This window comes from Capricornis sumatraensis, chromosome 2 (genome assembly GCF_032405125.1).
Source record: "Capricornis sumatraensis isolate serow.1 chromosome 2, serow.2, whole genome shotgun sequence".
NCBI lineage: Eukaryota > Metazoa > Chordata > Mammalia > Artiodactyla > Bovidae > Capricornis > Capricornis sumatraensis.
In genome coordinates, this window is record NC_091070.1 from 167,801,013 (window position 1) to 167,824,052 (window position 23,040).

The window sequence follows — 23,040 nt, forward strand, 5'->3', positions numbered from 1 at the left end:
TAAATGAATATAATAAACATAATGGAATGAATACACACGATTTATTAAATCCTCAGACTCTGATATGTTTTAGCTCTATAATTACAAAATAAACAAAAATGTAACTAATTTCTCCATGTTCATACGTTTAACAGGTAATAGACCCCAAGTATAAGAGTTGGAGCGCTCACCCATGTTTTCATTTGCAATTGATCCAATTAACTACCTTTTTGTATCCCAAAGCTTACTCTTCTACATCACATCATGTTTCATATAGTCAAAGAATGGGCAACACTAACCAAAAAAGGAAATAATAGCTTTTTAAGGTTTACAGGCTCACAGTTTTTCTGCATTGCTTTTCAAAGTTTTAAAACGTCCATTTTATAATACAAAACCTGAAAATTTAGTTCAAGGGTCAGACTCAGTCCCAGCTACAGGGGAAACTAAGGACTGCGGGAAGCGCAGGCTTTCGAAAGCTGGCGAGGGAGCCGCTCTCTAGGAGGCGGGGCAGGTGTCGCAAAGAAAAGGAAAAAAAACTACGCAAATCCCGCCCCGCGCTGCTTTACGGCACTCGCCCCGTCTCTCCAGGTGCGCTGAAGCCGGCAAACATGGTCGACACCTGTTTTCTCAGCCAGGGTTTGACTACTCTGGCAGGGTTGTTGCTCTTGCCTTTCGGCAGCTTGGCCGCTAGTCAGATCGAGGTAGGAGTCAGGCCCTCCGAACGACAGGGCCCTGCGGGGGACAGCTGTGTCGTGGCCGTAAGCGTCCAGCAGATGTCCGATACACAGCTACGCAGGGAAGCCTCCTGGAAGCTGACGGTGCTGTGGGGAGGGTGTCGCAGGGAACAGGAGAGGACAGTGACTGTCTGTTTCAGCCTTTTAAAATGGCGAATGAAAAGAATCAAGTCCTGGGCGGCGGGAGAGGGCGTGATCCTTTGCTCCGAAGAGCGTGCAGTCCCTAGTAGGTGAAAGGTCAGCTCTAGAGTGCCGCGCCTACGTCCCCGCTACCAAACTACAACGCTCTACTAGGAATCAGATGGGTACAGTGTTTTATTTTTGACTCACACTAAGTTCTGGCCAGATATAAAGCCTTTATTCTCCCCTGTACTCAGATAATACCTTCGTCCAGTTCTGCAGCCTACATCTCTAGCATCATTTTTCAGAACAGCAGACGTTTGAAAATTTGTGTCCGAAGTTTTATATTCGGACCTACCCCACCTCCTTCGGGGTTACTCCTATGCTGGAAACCTAGGATTAAAAAAAAAAAAGAACTCCTCTATTTCACATTTTAATCATCACTAAATTCTGTATTCTCAATATTTAAAATTGCTTTCACTTCTTAAGTTCCACTGACTTGATGCAGGCCCTCGTCTTTTCTTGCCTAGATTATTTCAGTAACCTTATCTTGTTTTCTTCAGGCTTCCAAATTCCTTCTCTTTAGTCTTCATCAAAGTAAGTTTGATCAGATTATTCTTTAGATTGCATACTTTTAGTGTTTTTGGACGGAGTAAAGTGTAAACATCATGATCTAGTCTCTGCCTACGTCCCACTCTTCATATAAGAGCCCATTCTCCCCACCGTCTCAGACGTTAGTCAGTCAGCCAGTTCAGTCGCTCAGTCGTGTCCCAACTCTGCGACCCCGTGAATTGCAGCACACCAGGCCTTCCTGTCCATCACCAACTCCCGGCGTTCACTCAGATCACTCAGACTCACGTCCATCGAGTCAGTGATGCCATCCAGCCATCTCATTCTCTGTCGTCCCCTTCTCCTCCTGCCCCCAATCCCTCCCAGCATCCGGGTCTTTTTCCAATGAGTCAACTCTTCGCCTGAGATGGCCAAAGTATTGGAGTTTCAGCTTTAGCATCAGTCCTTCCAATGAACACCCAGGACTGATCTCAGACGTTGAGCTTAGACTAATGCTGAAAGCTTTTTAAATACGCAACTCTACCATTTTAAAAAGAAAGCATGCACGCTTTCTTTATATTCATGAGTTATTGCTAATTTATATATTCATTATTTATGAAGCATGTTGTTTAGATAATATAAATATGTATAGAAATTCTATTTTTCTTATATATTTTAGCAGATTATTCTGTATACTTTGTTTTGGATATTATTACTCTTTTTTGTAGTTACATAGTTGTGCTTTTTAACATTCTGTTGTGTTATGCTTCCTGTTTCTTTGTTTGCTCATTTACTAAAATGCAGTAAAAGCTAACCCCTGATGAACCTTCCTTTTCTTTATTTTGCATTTACTGTTGTACTGTGTGCACTTGGCTAGTATAGCACTCGTCTATCATATTATAACCCATGTGTACTTTGTACTGACTATTATTCCATCATCTTTCATTTATAGGGCAATAGCTGCCTACTTGGTCTGCCTCAGGTCATTCTTTCTTCAATCCAGTCTGTTCTCCAAGCCTCAGCCAGAGTAACTTTTAAATACACAAATCTGACCATGTCACCTATATATACTTTAATGTTGTTTTAAGGATAAAGAGCTAAATCTTGGTTATGACCCATAGGCTCCTGCCTGCACGCTGGTTGTATCTCCCCTCTCTCTCTTTAAAACTTCTAGTTATGCTAATTTTCCTTTAGTTTCTAGAACCTTTAAGGTCCCTTCTGGCGTTTGGGTAATGTTCTCTGTCTGGAATTATTTTCCCTCTCTATCTGTTGAATCATAACCCAAATTTCCCTGGAGAAACCTCCCCTGACATCCCTGCTGGGCTCCCCCCAGGTCAGGTCCCCCTATTATACTCTTTTATGATACTGTATATCTTACCTTTAGAGAATTTGAGGTTTATCCTTATCTGTTTGATGTAACCTCTTTGGAGGCAAGTACTAGCATTGGTTCGCCCATTGTTGTGTTCTGAGCATTGAGAACAGTAGCTGGCACGTGGTACCCAATGAATGTGATGAATGAATGAATGTTATATTGTAGTGTAATGTGTTTGCATGCTTGTCTTTATTGACCTCAGGGATTCTTGAGAGAAAGCAGCATGCTTTTTAAGTGATTTTTGAATCACTGTACATTACATAGTACCTGGCACATAATAGGTGCTCCACTAACCATATGTGGTTGAATAACTTTGTAGTGTCTATATTATCTTAACAATCACAGAAGAGTTTTGACATCTCAATTTTTTTCACTGAAGTCTTAACAATGTGAGAATTTTGGAGCTAGAAGTGACATTAGAGATTATTGGGTCAGTTCTCATTTCTACATGAGGAAAATCAAGTCCAGAGAGCTAAATGACAGTCTAGTCTCACAACCAGGTAAGGGATAGGATCTGGGCTGAAACCAGATCTTCAGATTCCTAGCTTACTAATGCACGTTGCTTTCTTTAGCATCTATTCAACTGTTGAGAAGTTTATAAAGAGATCTATATTGGGTTGGGTTGGCCAAAAAGTTCATTCTGGATTGTCCATAAGACGTAACAGGTATATATATATAACACAAACACATGCACTCGAGTGATTTTTTAATTTCATTCTTCTGGAAATTTTCTTCCTAGCTGAAAATTAAAAGAGCTAATATATGTTTTGCAGTTTTTATATTCCAATCACCATTCCTACATTCTGTGTGTCAGACAATGCTACCATTTTATAGATGGGGAAGCAGAAGCATAGGAAGTTAAGCAGCTTTCCTAAGTTTATACAGCTAGTAAGTAGTAGGGTCCAGATTTGAATCCAGGCAGTCTGATTGTTCTCATAATTAATGCTGTTTAGGAGCAGATCTGAGATCATTATGGTTTATATTCACTGTTATTTTAATATATAATAAAAATCATATTCATTAGGTGTCTGGATGGTATTGGATGTTGAGATTTTTAATGTTCCATGATGGCAAATGTAATTAAGATTTACTCTAACAGATAGTAAAATGGTACATGGAAGTATGGTAGAGAATGTATTCAATCAGACATTTTGGTGAGTTCAAATAAAATAATAGGAAGCATTCAATATTCATTCCTATTCAGCAGGAAGGATATTGTTATGTGTAGAATGAAGACATGAAATAAGTCATTCATAATTTAAAGACTGAATGGAAAACTGGAAGCATATGAGGAAGAGCTGACTAGTTGAGATAAAATGTTTAAAAACAGCCCCTCTCACAATAACCCCCCAAATAAAATTATTTTGGCTTTCATAAAGTCAAATACTAGAAATTTATAAACTTGTGTTGTGATGACTTATTGAAACTAAAAATTCCATGTATCTTAACTGCCCTTTATCAGTCTTTATTCTGGGAAATTTGATTTTCTTCTAATCTTTTTGCTATTATTTGATTACTAGGATCAAGCAGAACAGTTCTTTAGAAGTGGCCATACAAACAACTGGGCAGTTTTGGTATGTATTCTATAAAGGTTTACCTTGTTTACATTAGATACGTGTCTGAGAAATTTTGTGTGAATCAAATTCTTAAGAATAAAATTTATTTTTTGTCACAGAAATTATATTAATATGGCTATATTATAAATTGACCACATCAACTAATAATATTCTTTGCTTCCAGTATATCTGTCAAGTGGTGATGTGTAAATAAATAGAAAGATAAGCTAGAGATCCTGTTGTTAAGGGAAGTATTTTATGAAGTGTAGTGGTATTTTAATGACAGAAACTAGTAACTTACATTGAATATTTCTTATCTATAATGTTAGTTTATAGAAACTCTCTACTTTGGCTGTTTTCTTAAAAATTTTTTTTTTTTTGTTTGCAAAAATAAATGATCATTGTAGAAAATTCAAGTTATACAGAAATGTTTAGAAGGAGACAGATTAATTTTATGTTTTTGTGATTAAATAGAATAGTAACATGTCTCATGACTCATTTCCTTGTTCGGGTTCATGACTCATTTTCTTGTTCTTCAGGAACAAATAGCTTTTATATGCTACCACCTCACAAGAGATTTTATAAAGGAATTGAACAAAAGCTGCTCATGATAAGAGGAGAGGTTTTAGTGATCACTTAAATTGGACAAAACTGTGAGGTAGCAGGCCACGATCCACCAGTTTGAGAAGATAACTTGTTTTGTAGAAAACTAAAGTGTTAGTCGCTCAGTTGTGTCTGACTCTTTGTGACCCCATGGACTGTAGTGTGCCAGGCTCCTCTGTCCATGGGATTTTCCAGGCAAAAATACTGGAGTGGGTTGTCATTTCCTTCTCCAGGGGATCTTCCCTACCTGGGAATTGAACCTGGGTCACCCTCATTGCAGGCAGATTCTTTACTCTCTGAGCCACCAGGAAAGTGTAGGAAACTTAAGAACACTTCCAGTTAGTCGCTCTATGGAAATTCTTAAAAGAGGGAATAACTGCCTACGTGCAGACAGCTAATTTCCAGAAGGCTCCTTTAGAATAGAAGCCTGTTAGCTTATACCACACACACATTAAACTCTTCCTTGTTCTGGGAACTTCCATGTTCTTGAAACAGCCCCTCTCTAATCTCAGCAACCTGGGTCTCCATAGAGAAACTGAGGGTGAAAAAGAATTACCACTGAGTATTTCGCAACTGCTCTTTTCATATTTGTGCAATATTTTACACATTAATGGCTTCCTGGTGCTCAGACAGTAAAGAATCTACCAGCAATGCTACTGGGGAGACCTGGGTTTGATCCCTGTGTTGGGAAGATTCCCTGGAGAAGGGAATGGCCACCCACTCCAGTATTCTTGCCTGGAAAATTCCATGCGCAGAGGAGCCTGGTGGGCAACAGTCCATAGGGTCACAAAGAGTTGGACAAGACTGAGCAACTAACACTTTTACACGTTAACCCAGATTTACTAGAGCGAGACTTCAGTAAATTGTACTTTCTTAAATGGAAAATTATGATATTTGACCAGGAAGGGCCGAGTTGAAAGTATAAAACATACATTTCTTTCAATGTTATTTTTTCAAATTAAATATATATATATATTCCAACTGCCCCTCCCCCTGCCCTCCTACCCTCCTAGTTTGAATTAGTTTTAGTCTTGACTGGATGAGCAGAGGTAAATGAAATGACCCTTTGCTCTTGTAATATGACTGAGAAAACTTGCCACCAGAGGGAGATAGAATAAAATTGGATTCCATTTTAGTTTCAGGATTTGCTTTGATTAAAACATTTTTGTCTCTGTTTAATAAAAGTTATATAATCTATACTCATTGTGAAAAAAGTAATACTGATGGGTAGTGATTTTGATTCTACCTTTATTGGTTTTGGTTTTTGCTAATACAGGCAATAGTATAGTGAAAATCCTTTAATACATATTTTTGCATGCTTCAGTTCAGTTTAGTTCAGTTGCTCAGTTGTGTCCAACTCTTTGCGACCCCATGGACTGCAGTATGCCAGGCTTCCCTGTCCACCACTAATTCCTGGAGCTTACTCAAATACACGTCCATTGAGGCTGTGATGCCATCCCAACCATTTCATCCTCTGGTGTCCCCTTCTCCTGCCTTCAATCATTCCCAGCATAAGGGTCTTTTCAAATGAGTCAGTTCTTCGCATCAGGTGGCCAAAGTATTGGAGTTTCAGCTTCAGCATCAGTCCTTCCAATGAATATTCAGGACTGCTTTCCTCTAGGATAGACTGGTTGGATCTCCTTGCAGTCCAAGGGACACTCAAGAGTCTTCTCCAACACCACAGTTCAAAAGCATCAGTTCTTCGGTGCTCAGCTTTCTTTATAGTCCAACTTTCACATCTATAGATGACTACTGGAAAAACCAAACTTTGCCTAGATGGACCTTAGTCGGCAAAGTAATGTCTCTGCTTTTTAATATGCTGTCTAGGTTAGTCATAGCTTTCTTCCAAGGAGCAAGCAAATTTTAATTTCATGGCTGCAGTCACCATCTGCCGTGATTCTGGAGCCCAAAAAGATAAAGTCTGTCACTGTTTCCATTGTTTCCCCTCTTTTTTTTGCCATGAAGTGATGGGACCAGATGCCATATTGTTAGTTTTCTGAATGTTGAGTTTTAAACCAACTTTTTCACTCTCCTCTTTCACTTTCATCAAGAGGCTCTTTAGTTCTTAACTTTCTGACATAAGGGGAGTGTCATCTGCGTATCTGAGGTGATTGATATTTCTCCTGGCGGTCTTGATTCCAGCTTGGGCTTCATTCAGCCCAGCATTTTTCATGATGTACTCTGCATATAAGTTAAATAAGCAGGGTGACAATATGCAGCCTTGACGTACCCCTTTTCCTATTTGGAACCAGTCTGTTGTTCCATGTCCAGTTCTAGCTATTTTTTCCACATTTCTCAGGAGGCAGATAAGGTGGTCTGGTATTTTCATCTTTTTAAGAATTTTCCACAGTTAATTGTGATCCACACAGTCAAAGGCTTTGGCATAGTCAATAAAGCAGAAGTAGATGTTTTTCTGGAATTCTCTCGCTTTTTCAATGATCCAGTGGATGTTGGCAATTTGATCTCTGGTTCCTCTGCCTTTTCTAAAACCAGCTTGAACATCTGGAAGTTCACTCCTCACGTACTGTTGAAGCCTGACTTGGAGAATTTTGAGCATTACTTTGCCAGTGTGTGAGATGAGTGCTGTTGTTTGGTTGTTTCAAAATTGTTTAACATTGCGTTTCTTTGGGATTGGAGTGAAAACTGACCTTTTCCAGTCCTGTGGCCACTGCTGAGTTTTCCAAATTTGCTGGCATATTGAGCTCAGCACTTTCACAGCATCATCTTTTAGGATTTGAAATAGCTCAACTGGAATTCCATCACCTCCACTAGCTTTTTCGTAGTGATGTTTCCTAAGGCCCACTTGACTTCACATCCAGGATGTCTGGCTCTAGGTGAGTGATCACACCATCGTGATTATCTGGATCATGAATATCTTTTTTGTATGGTTCTTCTGTGTATTCTTGCCACCTCTTCTTAATATCTTCTGCTTCTGTTAGGTCCATACCATTTCTGTCCTTTATTGTGCACATCTTTGTATGAAATGTTCCCTTGGTATCTTGAGTTTTTTTGAAGAGATCTCTAGTCTTTCCCATTCTATTATTTTCCTCTGTTTCTTTGCATTGATCGCTGATCATTGATTTTGCATGCTTATATGAACTAAATAAAAAAATAAGTACATTTTAAAACTTGGTGTATATTTCAAATTACCCTCTTAGAAGGTTTATATTAGTTTACCTTCCCATAAGTAGGATATGAGTGTTCATGCTCCACAGTCTTCCCAATAATATGAATTGTCAGGCTTTTGCATGGTTATCAATTTGATTTATGTTTTTAAAATTATGACAGAAGTTGAGCATTATTAAAAGTTTCACTGTCCATTTTTAATGCCTTAGTTATGAAATGCTTGATCTCATCCTTTGTCCATTTTTCAGAATGGAGTTGTTCATCTTATTAAGTTATAATTATTTCAAGTTTTTCATTTCTGTTAGGATTATATGGTACGTTTTTCTTTAATGTAGTCAAAAATTTTAGTGTTTTCCTTATTGGATTCCAGGTTGAAAATTCGTTGTAATAAAAAAGGCTTGTAGTTCCTTTCCACTTGCAGGGGCAAGAACGTTTGTGATGTTCTCTGTCATTATACTTAAACCATCAGTAGGAGTATGTGATAGGAGGTAGGATGCTTAGCAAGTAGGTACACTACCAACCAACCCCAGTCTCTGGTTTTCCTTTGGAGTAGATGCCCGAGAGGGCTGACTTCTGAGGCACTGTGTTAGATTTTCCTTGTATCCTTGGTGTCTTTTTTAGGGATCAGTTTTTTTTTTTTTTTTCAAGTGTAAAGTTTGTTGGAATCATTTCTGGTTTTCTGTTCAGTTCAACAGCTTCTTTAAGATGCATTCTCTTATGTGCATATAAAATCATTTTCTATGCTCTGTTTTTATCTCTATCTTACATTTTTCACAATTAAAATTAGGAAGCTATCCAGAGTGAAAGGAATAGTATATAACCCAGTGTAGTTAATTTTCTCTTTTATTCTGTGATGAGATTATGTTCCTTGTCTTGAATTCTAAAAAATTTAATATTTTAGGAATAAGAACATTATAGGATCACATAAATTGAGAGTAACTGAGTTGATTCAATATTTGATTAAATTCCACAAAGATTTGTTTTCTCTTAAGCTGAATAGTTTTTTTTTGATTTAAGACCAGTTATGAAAGACTTCTTTCTAGGGAGGTTGGTTTTATTGACAATTCTTTAGGTGCTTTGCTGTTTGTAGGCCTGATTATGATACACTTTTTAGGCATCTCTATATCCTACTTAGAAGTAATTTTGTAACTCTGTAGTTTATTTTGATTCCTACAAATAATATATTTGTTTTGATACTTTAGGTTTGTACGTCCAGATTCTGGTTTAATTATCGACATGTTGCGAATACTCTTTCCGTTTATAGAAGTGTCAAGAGGCTAGGTATTCCTGACAGGTAAGAATTCTTAATAAAGCTAAACTCTGAACCTCAGTGAAAATTGCCTTTAGATGACTGTTGTTATATTTGTTATTTGTGTTGTTTTTGAAAAACATAAAGAAACCTAATTTGAAGTTATTTTGTTATTGTTACAGCACACTGTTATGTATAAAGTAGTTTTAATTTAAGACTATAATGGCAAATTATATAAAACAGCAATCAATAAATACTAAGGTAGGAAGATTTGATAAAGTGTAATTGTTCAGTGTCCCTTATTTAATTATTCAGTGCCTCAGTCTGGGTTTAATTGTAGGTAACAGAAGGCAATTCTGACTGATTCAAGTAGAAAAGATATTTGTTGCAAACATATTGATTAGTTTACCAATTTGCTGGGAGGGTTGAGCCCTTGAAGAGTCAGAAACAGGAGAGACTATGTAACAGAAAAGACGTGTCTAAAAATCATAGCATAAAACCAGTCCGATGACAGGAATGCAGCCTCAAATTGCTGAAGGCTAGACTCAGCTACGGAGAAGGCAATGGCACCCCACTCCAGTACTCTTGCCTGGAAAATCCCATGGATGGAGGAGCCTGGAAGGCTGCAGTCCATGGGGTCGCTGAGGGTCAGACACGACTGAACGACTTCACTTTCACTTTTCACTTTCATACATTGGAGAAGAAAATGGCAACCCACTCCAGTGTTCTTGCCTGGAGAATCCCAGGGACAGGGGAGCCTGGTTGGCTGCCGTCTATGGGGTCGCACAGAGTCGGACACGACTGAAGCGACTTAGCAGCAGCAGCAGCAGCAGCAGACTCAGCTACTCGGAGAAGGCAATGGCACTCCACTCCAGTACTCTTGCCTGGAAAATGCCATGGATAGAGGAGCCTGGTGGGCTGCAGTCCATGGGGTCAGTAAGAGTTGGACACGACTGAGCGACTTCACTTTCGCTTTTCACTTTCATGCATTGGAGAAGGGAATGGCAACCCACTCCAATGTTCTTGCCTGGAGAATCCCAGGGATGGGGGAGCCTAGTGGGCTGCCGTCTATGGGGTTGGACAGAGTCGGACATGACTGAAGCGACTTAGCAGCAGCAGCAGACTCAGCTATTACACAGCTGCCACCATTGCCTTTGGAAACTTAATGTTGCTACTGCTGCCAAAATCTGACCTTTGTTGTCCCAGTTTCTTACCATCTCCAGCTTTTAATTTAGAGTACTTGATGGGAATGTCATGTTGGCAGAGCATAGATTAAGTGCTCATGTCCATGCTGCAGGGGTGACAGGAAGAATGACTGTGTGGCATTGTTGGCTTCTGTATAGGGAGGTGGCCTCTGCCTTCTGTGAAGACTCGTAAAGTGATATATTCCCTAATTGTATGAGGGAGCTCAGGTACTAAGCAGAGCTTCCACACCTCCACCCGCAAATATCTGTCCTCCACCTTTGGTTTGTCAGATATGATTGATCTATTTTAGCTACTTCAGAAGCAGTTATAGAAGAAACTGCAGTCAGTTTGGTTACTTAGGTGTGATTCATCTAGTCCTATGTTCCTCTCTACCATGTGCGGCAGTGTGGAAGGAGTTTTGCAGTTAGATCTGACTTTGAAATCTGGGTTTAGTGGTTCAGTGGTGATTTCGGTTAGTCACTTTGCCATACTAGGCCTGTTTCCTTGGCTATTACCTGGTGATGGTACCACCTTCTTTACAGGACTTCAGTTCATTTCAGTTCAGTTGCCAAGTCGTGTCCGACTCTTTGCAACCCCATGAATCGCAGCACGCCAGGCCTTCCTGTCCATCACCAACTCCCGGAGTTCACTCAAACTCATGTCCATCGAGTTGGTGATGCCATCCAGCCATTTCATCCTCTGTTGTCTCCTTTTCTTCCTGCCCTCAAACCTCCCAGCATCAGGGTCTTTTCCAATGAGTCAACTCTACGCATGATGTGGCCAAAGTACTGTAGTTTCAGCTTTAGCATCATTCCTTCCAAAGAACACCCAGGACTAATCTCCTTTAGGATGGACTGGTTGGATCTCCTTGCAGTCCAAGGGACTCTCAAGAGTCTTCTCCAACATCACAATTCAAAAGCATCAATTCTTCGGTGCTCAGCTTTCTTCACAGTCCAACTCTCACATCCATACATGACCACTGGAAAAACCATAGCCTTGACTAAATGGACCTTTGTTGGCAAAGTAATGTCTCTGCTTTTCAATATGCTATCTAGGTTGGTCATAACTTTTCTTCCAAGGAGTAAGTGTCTTTTAATTTCATTGTTTTGTTTTTTTTTTATAGGACTTAGTTACTTAAAATAAAGTGAAGAGAAGTATGTATAATATGCTGTAGGAGCAGAAAGGAAGCAGTGCATGACTCAAGAAACAAATTTACAGTCTATATCAATAGATCATTTTATCCTAACAAGCTGACAACTATAGCCTATAATTGTAACTATAATTTAATTCCTGTGTTTCATCTGGAAATTAAGGCATCTTGGTAATATCACTTTTAAAAAGTACATTAGGTCTGAGAAAGGATGATTTGTTATATGAAGTATAAGAATTATTCTTGTCATTAGCTGATGACTATTATTTGTTCTCTTCAAATAGGTGTATGTGGTTAGTCTGTTGATTTTTAACTGCTATTCCTTCTATACCAGATGTGCCCCTTCAGGGAATTACTATGCATTATTTGGCAGTAGGTTTCACTTTGGTAAATGAATCTTTGTCCTGTCTATTATTGATTTGTTGTTGTTTAGTTGTTAAGTCATGTCTGACTCTTTTGCAACCCCATTGCCTGTACCTGCCAGTCTGCTCTGTCCATAGGATTTCCCAGGCAAGAATACTGGAGTGGGTTGCCATTCTGTTCTCTAGGGGATCTTTCTGACCCAGGGATCAAACCCATGTCTTCTGCATTGGCAGGAGGATTCTTTAATCCAGAGTGACCTGGGAAGTCCCTTATAAGTCATTAGGTTTTTTTTTTTTTAATGGTTTAAGTTTTAGAAGGACTGAACTGTACAAAAAAGATCTTCATGAACCAGATAATCACGATGGTGTGATCATTCACCTAGAGCCAAACATCCTGGAATGTGAAGTCAAGTGGGCCTTAGGAAGTATCACTACGAACAAAGCTAGTGGAGGTGATGGAATTCCAGTTGAGCTATTTCAAAGATGATGCTGTGAAAGCGCTGCACTCAATACGCCAGCAAATTTGGAAAATTCAGCAGTGGCCACAGGACGGGAAGTGGTCCGGTTTCATTCCAATCCCAAAGAAAGGCAATGCCAAAGAATGCTCAAACTACCGCACAATTGCACTCGTCTCACATACTAGTAAAATAATGCTCAAAATTCTCCAAGCCAGGCTTCAACAATACATGAATTGTGAATTTCCAGATGTTCAAGCTGATTTTAGAAAAGGTAGAGGAACCAGAGATCAAATTGCCAACATTCCGTGGATCATCGAAAAAGCAAGAGAGTTCTAGGAAAACATCTACTTCTGCCTTATTGACTATGCCAAAGCCTTTGACTGTGTGGATCACAACAAACTGTGGAAAATTCTTCAAGAGATGGGAATACCAGACCACCGGACCTGCCTCTTGAGAAACTTGTATACAGGTCAGGAAGCAACAGCTAGAACTGGACATGGAACAACAGACTGGTTCCAAATAGGAAAAGGAGTACGGTAAAGCTGTATATTGTCACCCTGCTTATTTAACTTCTATGCAGAGTACATCATGAGAAATGCTGGGCTGGATGAAGCACAAGCTGGAATCAAGATTTCTGGGAGAAATATCAATAACCTCAGATATGCAGATGACACCACCCTTATGGCAGAAAGTGAGGAAGAACTAAAGAGCCTCTTGATGAAAGTGAAAGAGGAGAGTGAAAAAGTTGGCTTAAAGCTCAGCGTTCAGAAAACGAAGATCATGGTATCTGGTCCCATCACTTCATGGCAAATATATGGGGAAACAGTGGAATCAGTGGCTGGCTTTATTTTTTGGGGCTCCAAATTCACTGCAGATGATGATTGCAGCCGTGAAATTAAAAGACGCTTACTGCTTGGAAGGAAAATTATTACCAACCTAGATAGCATATTAAAAAGCAGAGACATTTCTTTGTCAATAAAAGTTTCATCTAGTCAAGGCTGTGGTTTTTCCAGTAGTCATGTATGGATGTGAGAGTTGGACTATAAAGAAAGCTGAGCACTGAAGAATTGATGCTTTTGAACTGTGGTGTTGGAGAAGACTCTTGAGAGTCCCTTGGACTGGAAGGAGATCCAACCAGTTCATCCTAAAGATTAGTCCAGGGTGTTCATTGGAAGGACTGATGTTGAAGCTGAAACTCCAGTAGTTTGGCCACCTGAAGGTAAGAGCTGACTTATTTAAAAAGACCCTGATGTTGGGAAAGATTGAAGGCAGGAGGAGAAGGGGACGACAGAGTATGAGATGGTTGATGGCATCACCAATGCAATGGACATGACTTTGGGTAGACTCTGGGAGTTGGTGATGGACAGGGAGGCCTGGCATGCTGCGATTCATGGGGTCGCAAAGAATCGGACACGACTGAGTGACTGAACTGAACTGAACTGAAGGTTTAAATGATTTGTTTAAATGATTTAAGTTTTAGAAGAATTTAAACTAGAAAGACTTCTTAGTAAAGAGTATAACCGTGGCTTGCATTTTATATATTAGGTTTTTTCCAAGGTTTCTAAAGAATTTTCTTATTCTTGTGTCAGATGTTTTCCTCTCTATATCCTTGATAATGAAGTCTTTGTTGGGAAATGAGTTTGAGATTTAAATAGTTGATGATTTGAACTATTTGTTGCTTAGCAAACAGAGATCAATGGAATAGATTCTGTTTGACTTTTAACCTATTATGGTGAATATTCTTCTTCCTGATGACTTATTCCTGCTTTACTTCTACCTGGAATTAAGAGTAAAAATACAATTATAAGTAAATTTTATTCAGAAAGTAATATGCTATTATGAAATAATAGTCTGGAAACTTAAAATCATTAAGAGCAGTTTTCAGTTTTAATACTGGAATTTCAAAATACTGTTTGAATTTATTTTATATTTTAATGAACATTTTCAAGTTAAAGCAGTATAATCCTTTGTATCCTGAGAAAAATGACTGGTCACTGCATTGAATAAAAATTATGAGTATAACTATGTTGTTTACACTATTTGCTTTTTTAAAGGAGCATTTTGCTTTGTCTTTTAATGCAAAATATTTGCATTTAGCTTTTCCATATACTTCAGTAAGAAACTAGTTCATGTCAGAAATCATTTCCCAAAACATATGACATAGATGATTGCCCTTTATTGTAGAAGTTCACATCACTTTTTTAGATCCTGTTTGAAATATCACATTAGTTGTATCAGTACTCTTGTTCTGATTTCGCTTTGATTTTCTGTCTGTATTTCACTTACTCTGACTGTACTGTGCTATTCTCTCTGCCTGGAATAGTTGTCTATATACTTCTGGCTTACTCCTAACAAAACCTGGCTGTGATTCTGAATCACTTATGGTACTTGTTGAAAATACTGATTCTTCATTTTCACCCCTGGAGAGTCTAATTCACAAAATCTAAAGTGAATCCTAGACATCAACTTTATATGTGATTCTGTGCACAACCAAGTTAGAAAGCACGGCTGTAGCTTTTACCTGACCTTACAAATTCACTTTAATACTTCTTCAAAAAAGCATTTCCTGACCTTCTTGTTTGCTTTCATAGTATCCTTTATATGTACTTTGGTTATAACATGATTACACTAATTATAGTATATCTCCCTTATTAGATTGTTAACTCCTTGAAGGGAACAAGGATTATGTTTTATTTCACTTTGTACTTATAGCATCCAGCACTGTGCCTGGATAGTAGGTGCTCAGTAGATGTTGGATAAATTAACGTGTGACTTGGAAATACTTTACCCAGTTCAGTTCAGTTCAGTCGCTCAGTCATGTCTGACTCTGCGACCCCATGGACTGTAGCATGCCAGGCCGCCCTGCCTATCACCATATCCCGGAGTTTGCTCAAACTCATGTCCATTGAGTTGGTAATGCCATCCAACCATCTCATCCTCTGTTGTCCTCTTCCTGCCTGCAGTCTTTCCCAGCATCAGGGTCTTTTCACGTGATTCAGTTCTTCACGTCAGGTGGCCAAAGTATTAACCAATTAGGAAAGCAAACACAAGTTCATACTTTAAAAGTAAGAACATTTCTGTCTTCTAAAGTGTTCATCTAGTTTTTAGCAAATTTATGTGTTATAAAAGACTTTTTAACACATAGGTTGTCAGAATTTTATAATACTATATCAAAATATTGATTCAGAGAGGGAATTGAATGGTTATGGGGGAAAAGAAAACGACGTGCTCACAAGATCTTCATAATTGCCCTCCAACTTGTCTATTACCCTGTTCACATTTAAGTTCCATGGAGTTCAGCTGTCTTCCACTTTGTGGCTGTGCTTTCTGTAACCTTACCCACCCACAGAGAGTTTGTTTTCTTTGCTTGGTTTTAGCTCCCTGAAATATTTCACTAGTTTTAGGAAATTCTGTGTCCTCAATGAATAGTTTTGGACTAAATCTCTGTTTTGCTACCTCCAGTACACTTTATATGCTTAAGATGAGGAAGAGAAAAGGCGTTAAACAGAGGTTAGGTTCTAAAGTCAGTATGTGAAGCAAAAATGGAGCCAGTTATTCTTACAGGTTTCTTAAGTAGCACATAAAGTACAATATATCTTTCATCAAGTCTAACACAGCCAGTTTTAGAGCAATGCTAAAACAAATTACTGTGTTCTTTTTCTTTGATGGAACATTCGATGAAGTGGTTTACTTCAGATTAAAGGATATATTATATGAAAAATATCCATATCTTTTTTTAACATTAGAATCGTGATGCTCATTCTGTGAGAGGCACAAGAGAATTGAGACTGATGAGAGAATGTAGAATCATAGCTCCCATCTCATCTTATGTTGACTTTGGGGAATAAATGCTTGAGTATTTGGGTGGATGAAATCTGTCTCTCCTTTTGCCTTTTGGCTCAGTGCATAAGAATTAAGTTTATGGAGTTAAATGTGTATATAATTATTTAGCTGTACTACAAGCTGGGTGGATATGAGTTTTTATAACAATTTCTATCTTATAAATAATTTCTATAATTAAATCCTATAGCTTTTCTTTTTAAAATTTATCTTTTTATTGATGTAGAGTTGATTTGCAGTGTTGTATTAATTTCAGCTGTATAGAATAGTGACTCAGTGATGGTCGACTAGCTATTCTGATACTTTTTTTCCCCTTACTCTATTTTAATCATTATATGAGATTAATATTCCTAATTTAAAAGCTTTATTCTCTCCTTATCCATAAATTCTTGCAAAACAAAGTACCAGTCCTTTATTCTGGAACTCAAGGCCTTTGTAGTCTATCTATATCTAATATTCTGATCATTTCAGTTTTTTATGCTTCCTTCTTGTAAATCTCTGTATTGACATCTGTTATTGCCTTATACTTGTTCTTTCATCTATAGTTTTTTTCTTTCTCCCCTCCTTTCAGGTTTTCATGTGTCCAGATTCACTTCATATATTTCCTAAAGCTTTCTTGGTCCTTCTTGTATAAATATTTTATTTATATTTCTGTCAAGGCACTTTTTTGTATGTATTGATCTTATTTCTTCAAGGCAGTTTCTGATACTATTTTTTGTATTCCAATACATTCTTCAGTGTTGTGCAAAGTTGAATGAATGAATGAATGGATAGTATACTACAGGCCCCTAGTTAAGTGGAATTTAATTGGTCTAGGATGGAAAGGAAATATTTATGAATATTGCTTGCTTATAGTTGTTTAAGATCTTGATTCATAAACTCTTCTGAGATGAAAGTGCTCTGTAGTGGATTTTATAACTATTCCCTGAGTCCTACTTTTGGGATCCATGGATAGGATGATCTCACCAAGGGAACTTCAGATTCATTTCTTTCTATCAGATTAACTTCAACTTATTCTCTATCTTCCTACTGTTTAAGTTCCTCAGGATACACTTTTTTATTTTTGGTCAGTTGTCCTTTCTAACTTCTTTCTCAAGTAATAAATATTAGAATTATAATGCGAATTCCAATAATGTTGTAAATTAAAAAAGAAAAAAAATCACTAACTGCCTATTATTGTGGTTTTTAAAATCATGTTGGTAGCATAGCTTTTGACTAACAATTCTTTAGGTTGCTGTGAATTAGATCTTATACATAAGAGGGTATTGTGTAAGGTGGAGCATTAATAAGATACTTAAGGAATTTTCTTATATAATTTTTCATTAAAATAATATGGAGAAGTCCATAGATATAGTTATTTGGAGATGCTTGTGGCTTTCCAGTAAGGTCAGCCAAAATGGACCTCTGATTTTGGCCTCCTTTTCCACTGCCCTGTGGCATACATTCACTATCCACCATAATTCAGATACTGTGATAGGCATTTTATAATGAATTATTTCATCTATCTCTTGAGACCTCTATGGGAGAACTCCCTAGCTGCCATTTTCTTTTTTTTTTCTTTTTATTTATCTCTTTTAAAATTTATTTATTTTAATTGGAGGCTAATTACTTTACAATATTGTATTGGTTTTGCCATACATCAGCATGAATCCACCATGAGTATACACGTGTTCCCAATCCTGAACCCCCCTCCCACCTCCTTCCCCATACCATCCCTCTGGGTCATCCTGGTGCACCAGCCCCAAGCATCCTGTATCCTGCATTGAACCTAGACTGGCGATTCATTTCTTATATGATATTATACATGTTTCAATGCCATTCTCCCCAATCATCCCACCCTTTCCCCCTCCCACAGAGTCCAAAAGACTGTTCTATACATCTGTGTCTCTTTTGCTGTCTCGCATACAGGGTTATTGTTACCATCTTTCTAAATTCCATATATATGCATTAGTATACTGTATTGGTGTTTTTCTTTCTGGCTTTCTTCACTCTGTATAACAGTCTCCAGTTTCATCCACCTCATTAGAACTGATTCAAAAGTATTCTTTTTAATGGCTGAGTAATACTCCATTGTGTATATGTACCACAGCTTTCTTATCCATTCATCTACTGATGGACATCTAGGTTGCTTCCGTGTCCTGGCTATTATAAACAGTGCTGCGATGAACATAGGGGTACATGTGTCTGTTTCAATTCTGGTTTCCTCGGAGTGTATGCCCAGCAGTGGGATTGCTGGGTCATAAGGCAGTTCTATTTGCCATTTTTTAAGGAATCTCCACACTGTTTTCCATAGTGGCTGTACTAGTTTGCATTCCCACCAACAGTGTAAGAGGGTTCCATTTTCTCCACACCCTCTCCAGCATTTATTGCTTGTAGACTTTTGGATCGGAGCCATTCTGACTTCTCCCATTCTGAAGGCTGTCTTTTCACCTTGCTTAGAGTTTCTTTTGTTGTGCAGAAGCTTTAAATTTTAATTAGGTCCCATTTATTTATTTTTGCTTTTATTTCCAATATTCTGGGAGGTGGGTCATAGAGGATCCTGCTGTGATTTATGTCAGAGAGTGTTTTGTCTATGTTCTCCTCTAGGAGTTTTATAGTTTCTGGTCTTATGTTTAGATCTTTAATCCATTTTGAGTTTATTTTTGTGTATGGTGTTAGAAAGTGTTCTAGTTTCATTCTTTTACAAGTGGTTGACCAGTTTTCCCAGCACCACTTGTTAAAGAGATTGTCTTTTCTCCATTGTATATTCTTGCCTCCTTTGTCAAAGATAAGGTGTCCATAGGTGCGTGGATTTATCTCTGGGCTTTCTATTTTGTTCCATTGATTTATATTTCTGTCTTTGTGCCAGTACCATACTGTCTTGATGACTGTGGCTTTGTAGTATAGCCTGAAGTCAGGCAGGTTGGTTCCTCCAGTTCCATCCTTCTTTCTCAAGATTGCTTTTGCTATTCGAGGTTTTTTGTATTTCCATACAGATTGTGAAATCATTTGTTCTAGCTTTGTGAAAAATACTGTTGGTAGATTGATAGGGATTGCATTGAATCTATGGATTGCTTTGGGTAGTATACTCATTTTCACTATATTGATTCTTCCAATCCATGAACATGGTCTATTTCTCCATCTATTAGTGTCCTCTTTGATTTCTTTCATCAGTGTTTTATAGTTTTCTATATATAGGTCTTTAGTTTCTTTAGGTAGATATATTCCTAAGTATTTTATTTTTTTCATTGCAGTGGTGAATGGGATTGTTTCCTTAATTTCTCTTTCTGTTTTCTCATTATTAGTGTATAGGAATGCAAGGGATTTCTGTGTGTTGATTTTATATCCTGCAACTTTACTATATTCATTGATCAGCTCTAGTAATTTTCTGGTGGAGTCTTTAGGGTTTTCAATGTAGAGGATCACGTCATCTGCAAACAGTGAGAACTTTACTTCTTTTCCAATTTGGATTCCTTTTATTTCTTTTTCTGCTCTGATTGCTGTGGCCAAAACTTGTTGAATAGTAGTGGTGAAAGTGGGCACCCTTGTCTTGTTCCTGACTTTAGGGGAAATGCTTCCACAGAACTAGCCGGCTGCAGACCATGCCCCTCCAGTGACAGGCAGCCAGAGCCAGAAGAGGGCAATCGCAGCCCCAGAGAGACATTATCTACCAAACTGCAAGCAGGCTTCTTTGCTAACTAAGACTTCTTGGGGTTCTGGACAGTCAACATCCACCTGAGAAGGTGCGCCGGTTGTACACCTAGCTGCCATTTTCATATTAAAAATTGTTATTCAGAATGGTTAAATGACTTGCTTAAGGTACATTAAAGGTACCATTAAATAATGAAACCAGAATTTGAATTCAGGTGTTGTGATTTTATGGCTGGAGCATTTCTATTATTTCACAGCTGTTTCTTTCCTAAGAAATTACAACAGATAATATTTATGTAACATTTACAATTAGGGAATTCTTTTAATAACATGATCTCATTTTATTCTTATGACAGTCCTATAGAGGTTGGTATAATTATGCACAATGATCATTTAATACATTATTTAATTAGAAATGTATATCTACATGTTGAATGTAGTGCTTATGAAAATCATGTTAATTGAGTAATATAATGAATGTCTCTCCTATTTTCTCATTTTTTAATTTTTTCCATAGCTTTTCCTGTTGTCTGAGTCTTCATTATTTCATGTTTCATGTACTTCATGCCTCTGTACTTCAGCAGCTTTGTAACTGTTTATTCCTTGTTTCTAGCGTCTTTTGCCTTCTAACTCATCCTACACACAGCTGTTAGAATTATGTTTCTCAGATACTGCTTTCATCTTTTAACTCCTACTATCAACAACCTGCAGTGACTGTTGTTTCTCTAAAAAATTACATAAATTTCAACCAGCCTTCAGTCTTTACTGCTTTGTTAATAATAACTTACTATGTTCATCTGTTGATTTGTTCTGTTGTCTACTACATAATACTTATTAACTCCTATTTCTATTTTTTTTTTAACCCTTCATCCTTAGAACACAGAATATCCTCATGCTGTCCTTTCTTACCCATAAAGCTTTCTTTCTTTGTGTCGCTATCTAGAACTTTGTACAGGGAGGTCACTGAGTGATATTTTTTTAAACCATTACCATTAATTTATATAATTTTTTCAATAATAAATATATATTTAAAATTTTATTCTACTACTATTTGTATTTTATAATTTTGCCTCATTTTTTGTGAACAAAAGGACTAAAACAGTCGTAAAATGCTTTATAAATAATTTGTAATATATTATTGTAGTTATTGTCAAGATAATATTAACTTGTACCTTTGAGTGTTCTGCTTTTTGTCTTGTGTCATTTCCCAACAGTTTTTTTCTCATATTTTGTAAAAATATAAATAATAATGTTTGGATATAGATCCTTATGTATTCTGAGCAGTCTTCTTGTTTTATTCTCACGTTGGCAGCTGATCTATCTACCACTCCATGTGATGTTCTTGGTGAAGTACATAATATCTTGAATAGGTAAACATTTAGAATAGTTAAGAAGCCAAAATGTGCTCTGAGGAGAATAGTGACTGTGGTAAAAGGAACATTTTGGCCACTACTGTCATGCTCTTACGTTTAGATATGATCCATTTGTAAGACGAAGAAGACCATTAAGGGTTTTATGGAGCAAAGGGGAAATTTCTTTATTGATTTCTAAACAGATAGGAGTACTATGTATGAACTGCTGAAATGAGAGATGCTTTTTCTTGATCAATACCACAATGTCTTCATTCCTGACACTATCTTCATATCTGGTAGCTTGATTTCCTTGAATTTGTTCCTCTTTGAAACTCTCTTGGCTATTCTTGGGTCTTGTTCTTCCATATTAAGTTTACAATCAGCTTGTCAAGTTCTTAAAACCCTGTTGGGATTTTGATTTGCATTACAGTAGATTAATTTAAAGAGAGTAGACTTCTTGATGGTATTAAGTCATTCGATTTATGAAAAGGTATGTTTTCATTTGATTATGTTTAACGGCTTTCAACTAAGCCTCATAATTTTGAATTTTTAGTTTTCAGTAGAATTTTTAGCTGTCAGTATTTTTCATTTTTTGGTTGATTCTGTAAGTGGTACCCTTTACAAATACATTTTCTTACTTCTGTTGTGCTTGCAACACAAACAGAAGTTTGTGGATTGGAAAAATTAATATTGTTAAGATGTCTGTGCTACCCAAGTGTCTATACTACCCAGTGCAATCCCTATCAAAATTCCAATGTTATTTTTCACAGAAATAGGAAAAACAACCCTAAAGTTTGTATAAAACCTTAAAAGACCCCAAATAGTCAAAGCAGTCTTGAGAAAGAAGAACAAACTAGGGCATCACATGCCCTGATTTAAAACTATATTATAAAACTGTAGTAATCAAAGCAGTATGAAAGTGTTAGCTACTTAGTCGTGTCTGACTCCTTGTGATCCCATGGACTGTAGCCCACCAGCCTTCTCTGTCCATGGAATTCTCCAGGTGAAAATACTGGATAGGGTTGCCATTTCCTTCTCCGGGGGATCTTCCTGACTCAGGGGTCAAACCCGGGTCTCCTGCATTGCAAGCAGATTCTTTATCATCTGAGACATCAGGGAACCACAGCAGTATAGAATTGGTATAAAAACAGTTCCATAGACCAATGGAACAGAATAGGGAGCCCAGAAATAAATTCATGCATGTATGATTAGTTAATTTATGGCAAAGAAACTAAAAATATACAAAGGAGAAAGAGCAGTCTCTTCAATAAATGGTGCTGGAAAAACCAAACAACTACATATAAAAAACTGAAATTAGAACATTTTCTCACACCATATAGAAAAATAAAATGGATTAAAGACTTGAATGTAAGACCTGAAACCATTAAACTTCTAAAGGGAAACACTGGCAGTAAGCTCTTTGATGTCAGTCTTAGTGATGAATTTTTGGGGGTTTGACCCCAAAAGCAAAAATCAACAAATGAGACTACATCAAACTAAAAGTATGGGACAGGGAACCATCTATAATGAAAAGGCAATCTACTGAATGGGAGAAAATATTTGCAAATCACATATCTGATAAGGGGTTAATGATCAAAATATATAAAGAACTCATAAACTGAATGGGCTTCCCAGGTGGCACTAGTGGTAAAAAATCTGCCTCCCATTGCAGGAGACATAAGAACCATGGGTTCTATCCTTGGGTCAGGAAGAGCCCCTGGAGGAGGACATGCAACCCACCCCAGTATTCTTGCCTGGAAAATCCCATGGACAGA

General features: G+C 37.6%; 1 protein-coding gene across 1 annotated transcript in view; it reads left to right on the forward strand.

The window, feature by feature from the left end:
• Positions 1–564: 564 nt before the first annotated feature.
• PIGK (phosphatidylinositol glycan anchor biosynthesis class K) overlaps positions 565–23,040 on the forward strand; it is a 152,258-nt gene continuing 129,782 nt past the window's right edge. The window contains exons 1-3 of the mRNA XM_068965188.1: positions 565–680; positions 4,275–4,328; positions 9,242–9,333. Coding sequence (XP_068821289.1) covers positions 588–680; positions 4,275–4,328; positions 9,242–9,333 — 239 coding nt within the window. The 5' untranslated portion in view covers positions 565–587. The remainder of the gene's footprint in view (positions 681–4,274; positions 4,329–9,241; positions 9,334–23,040) is intronic.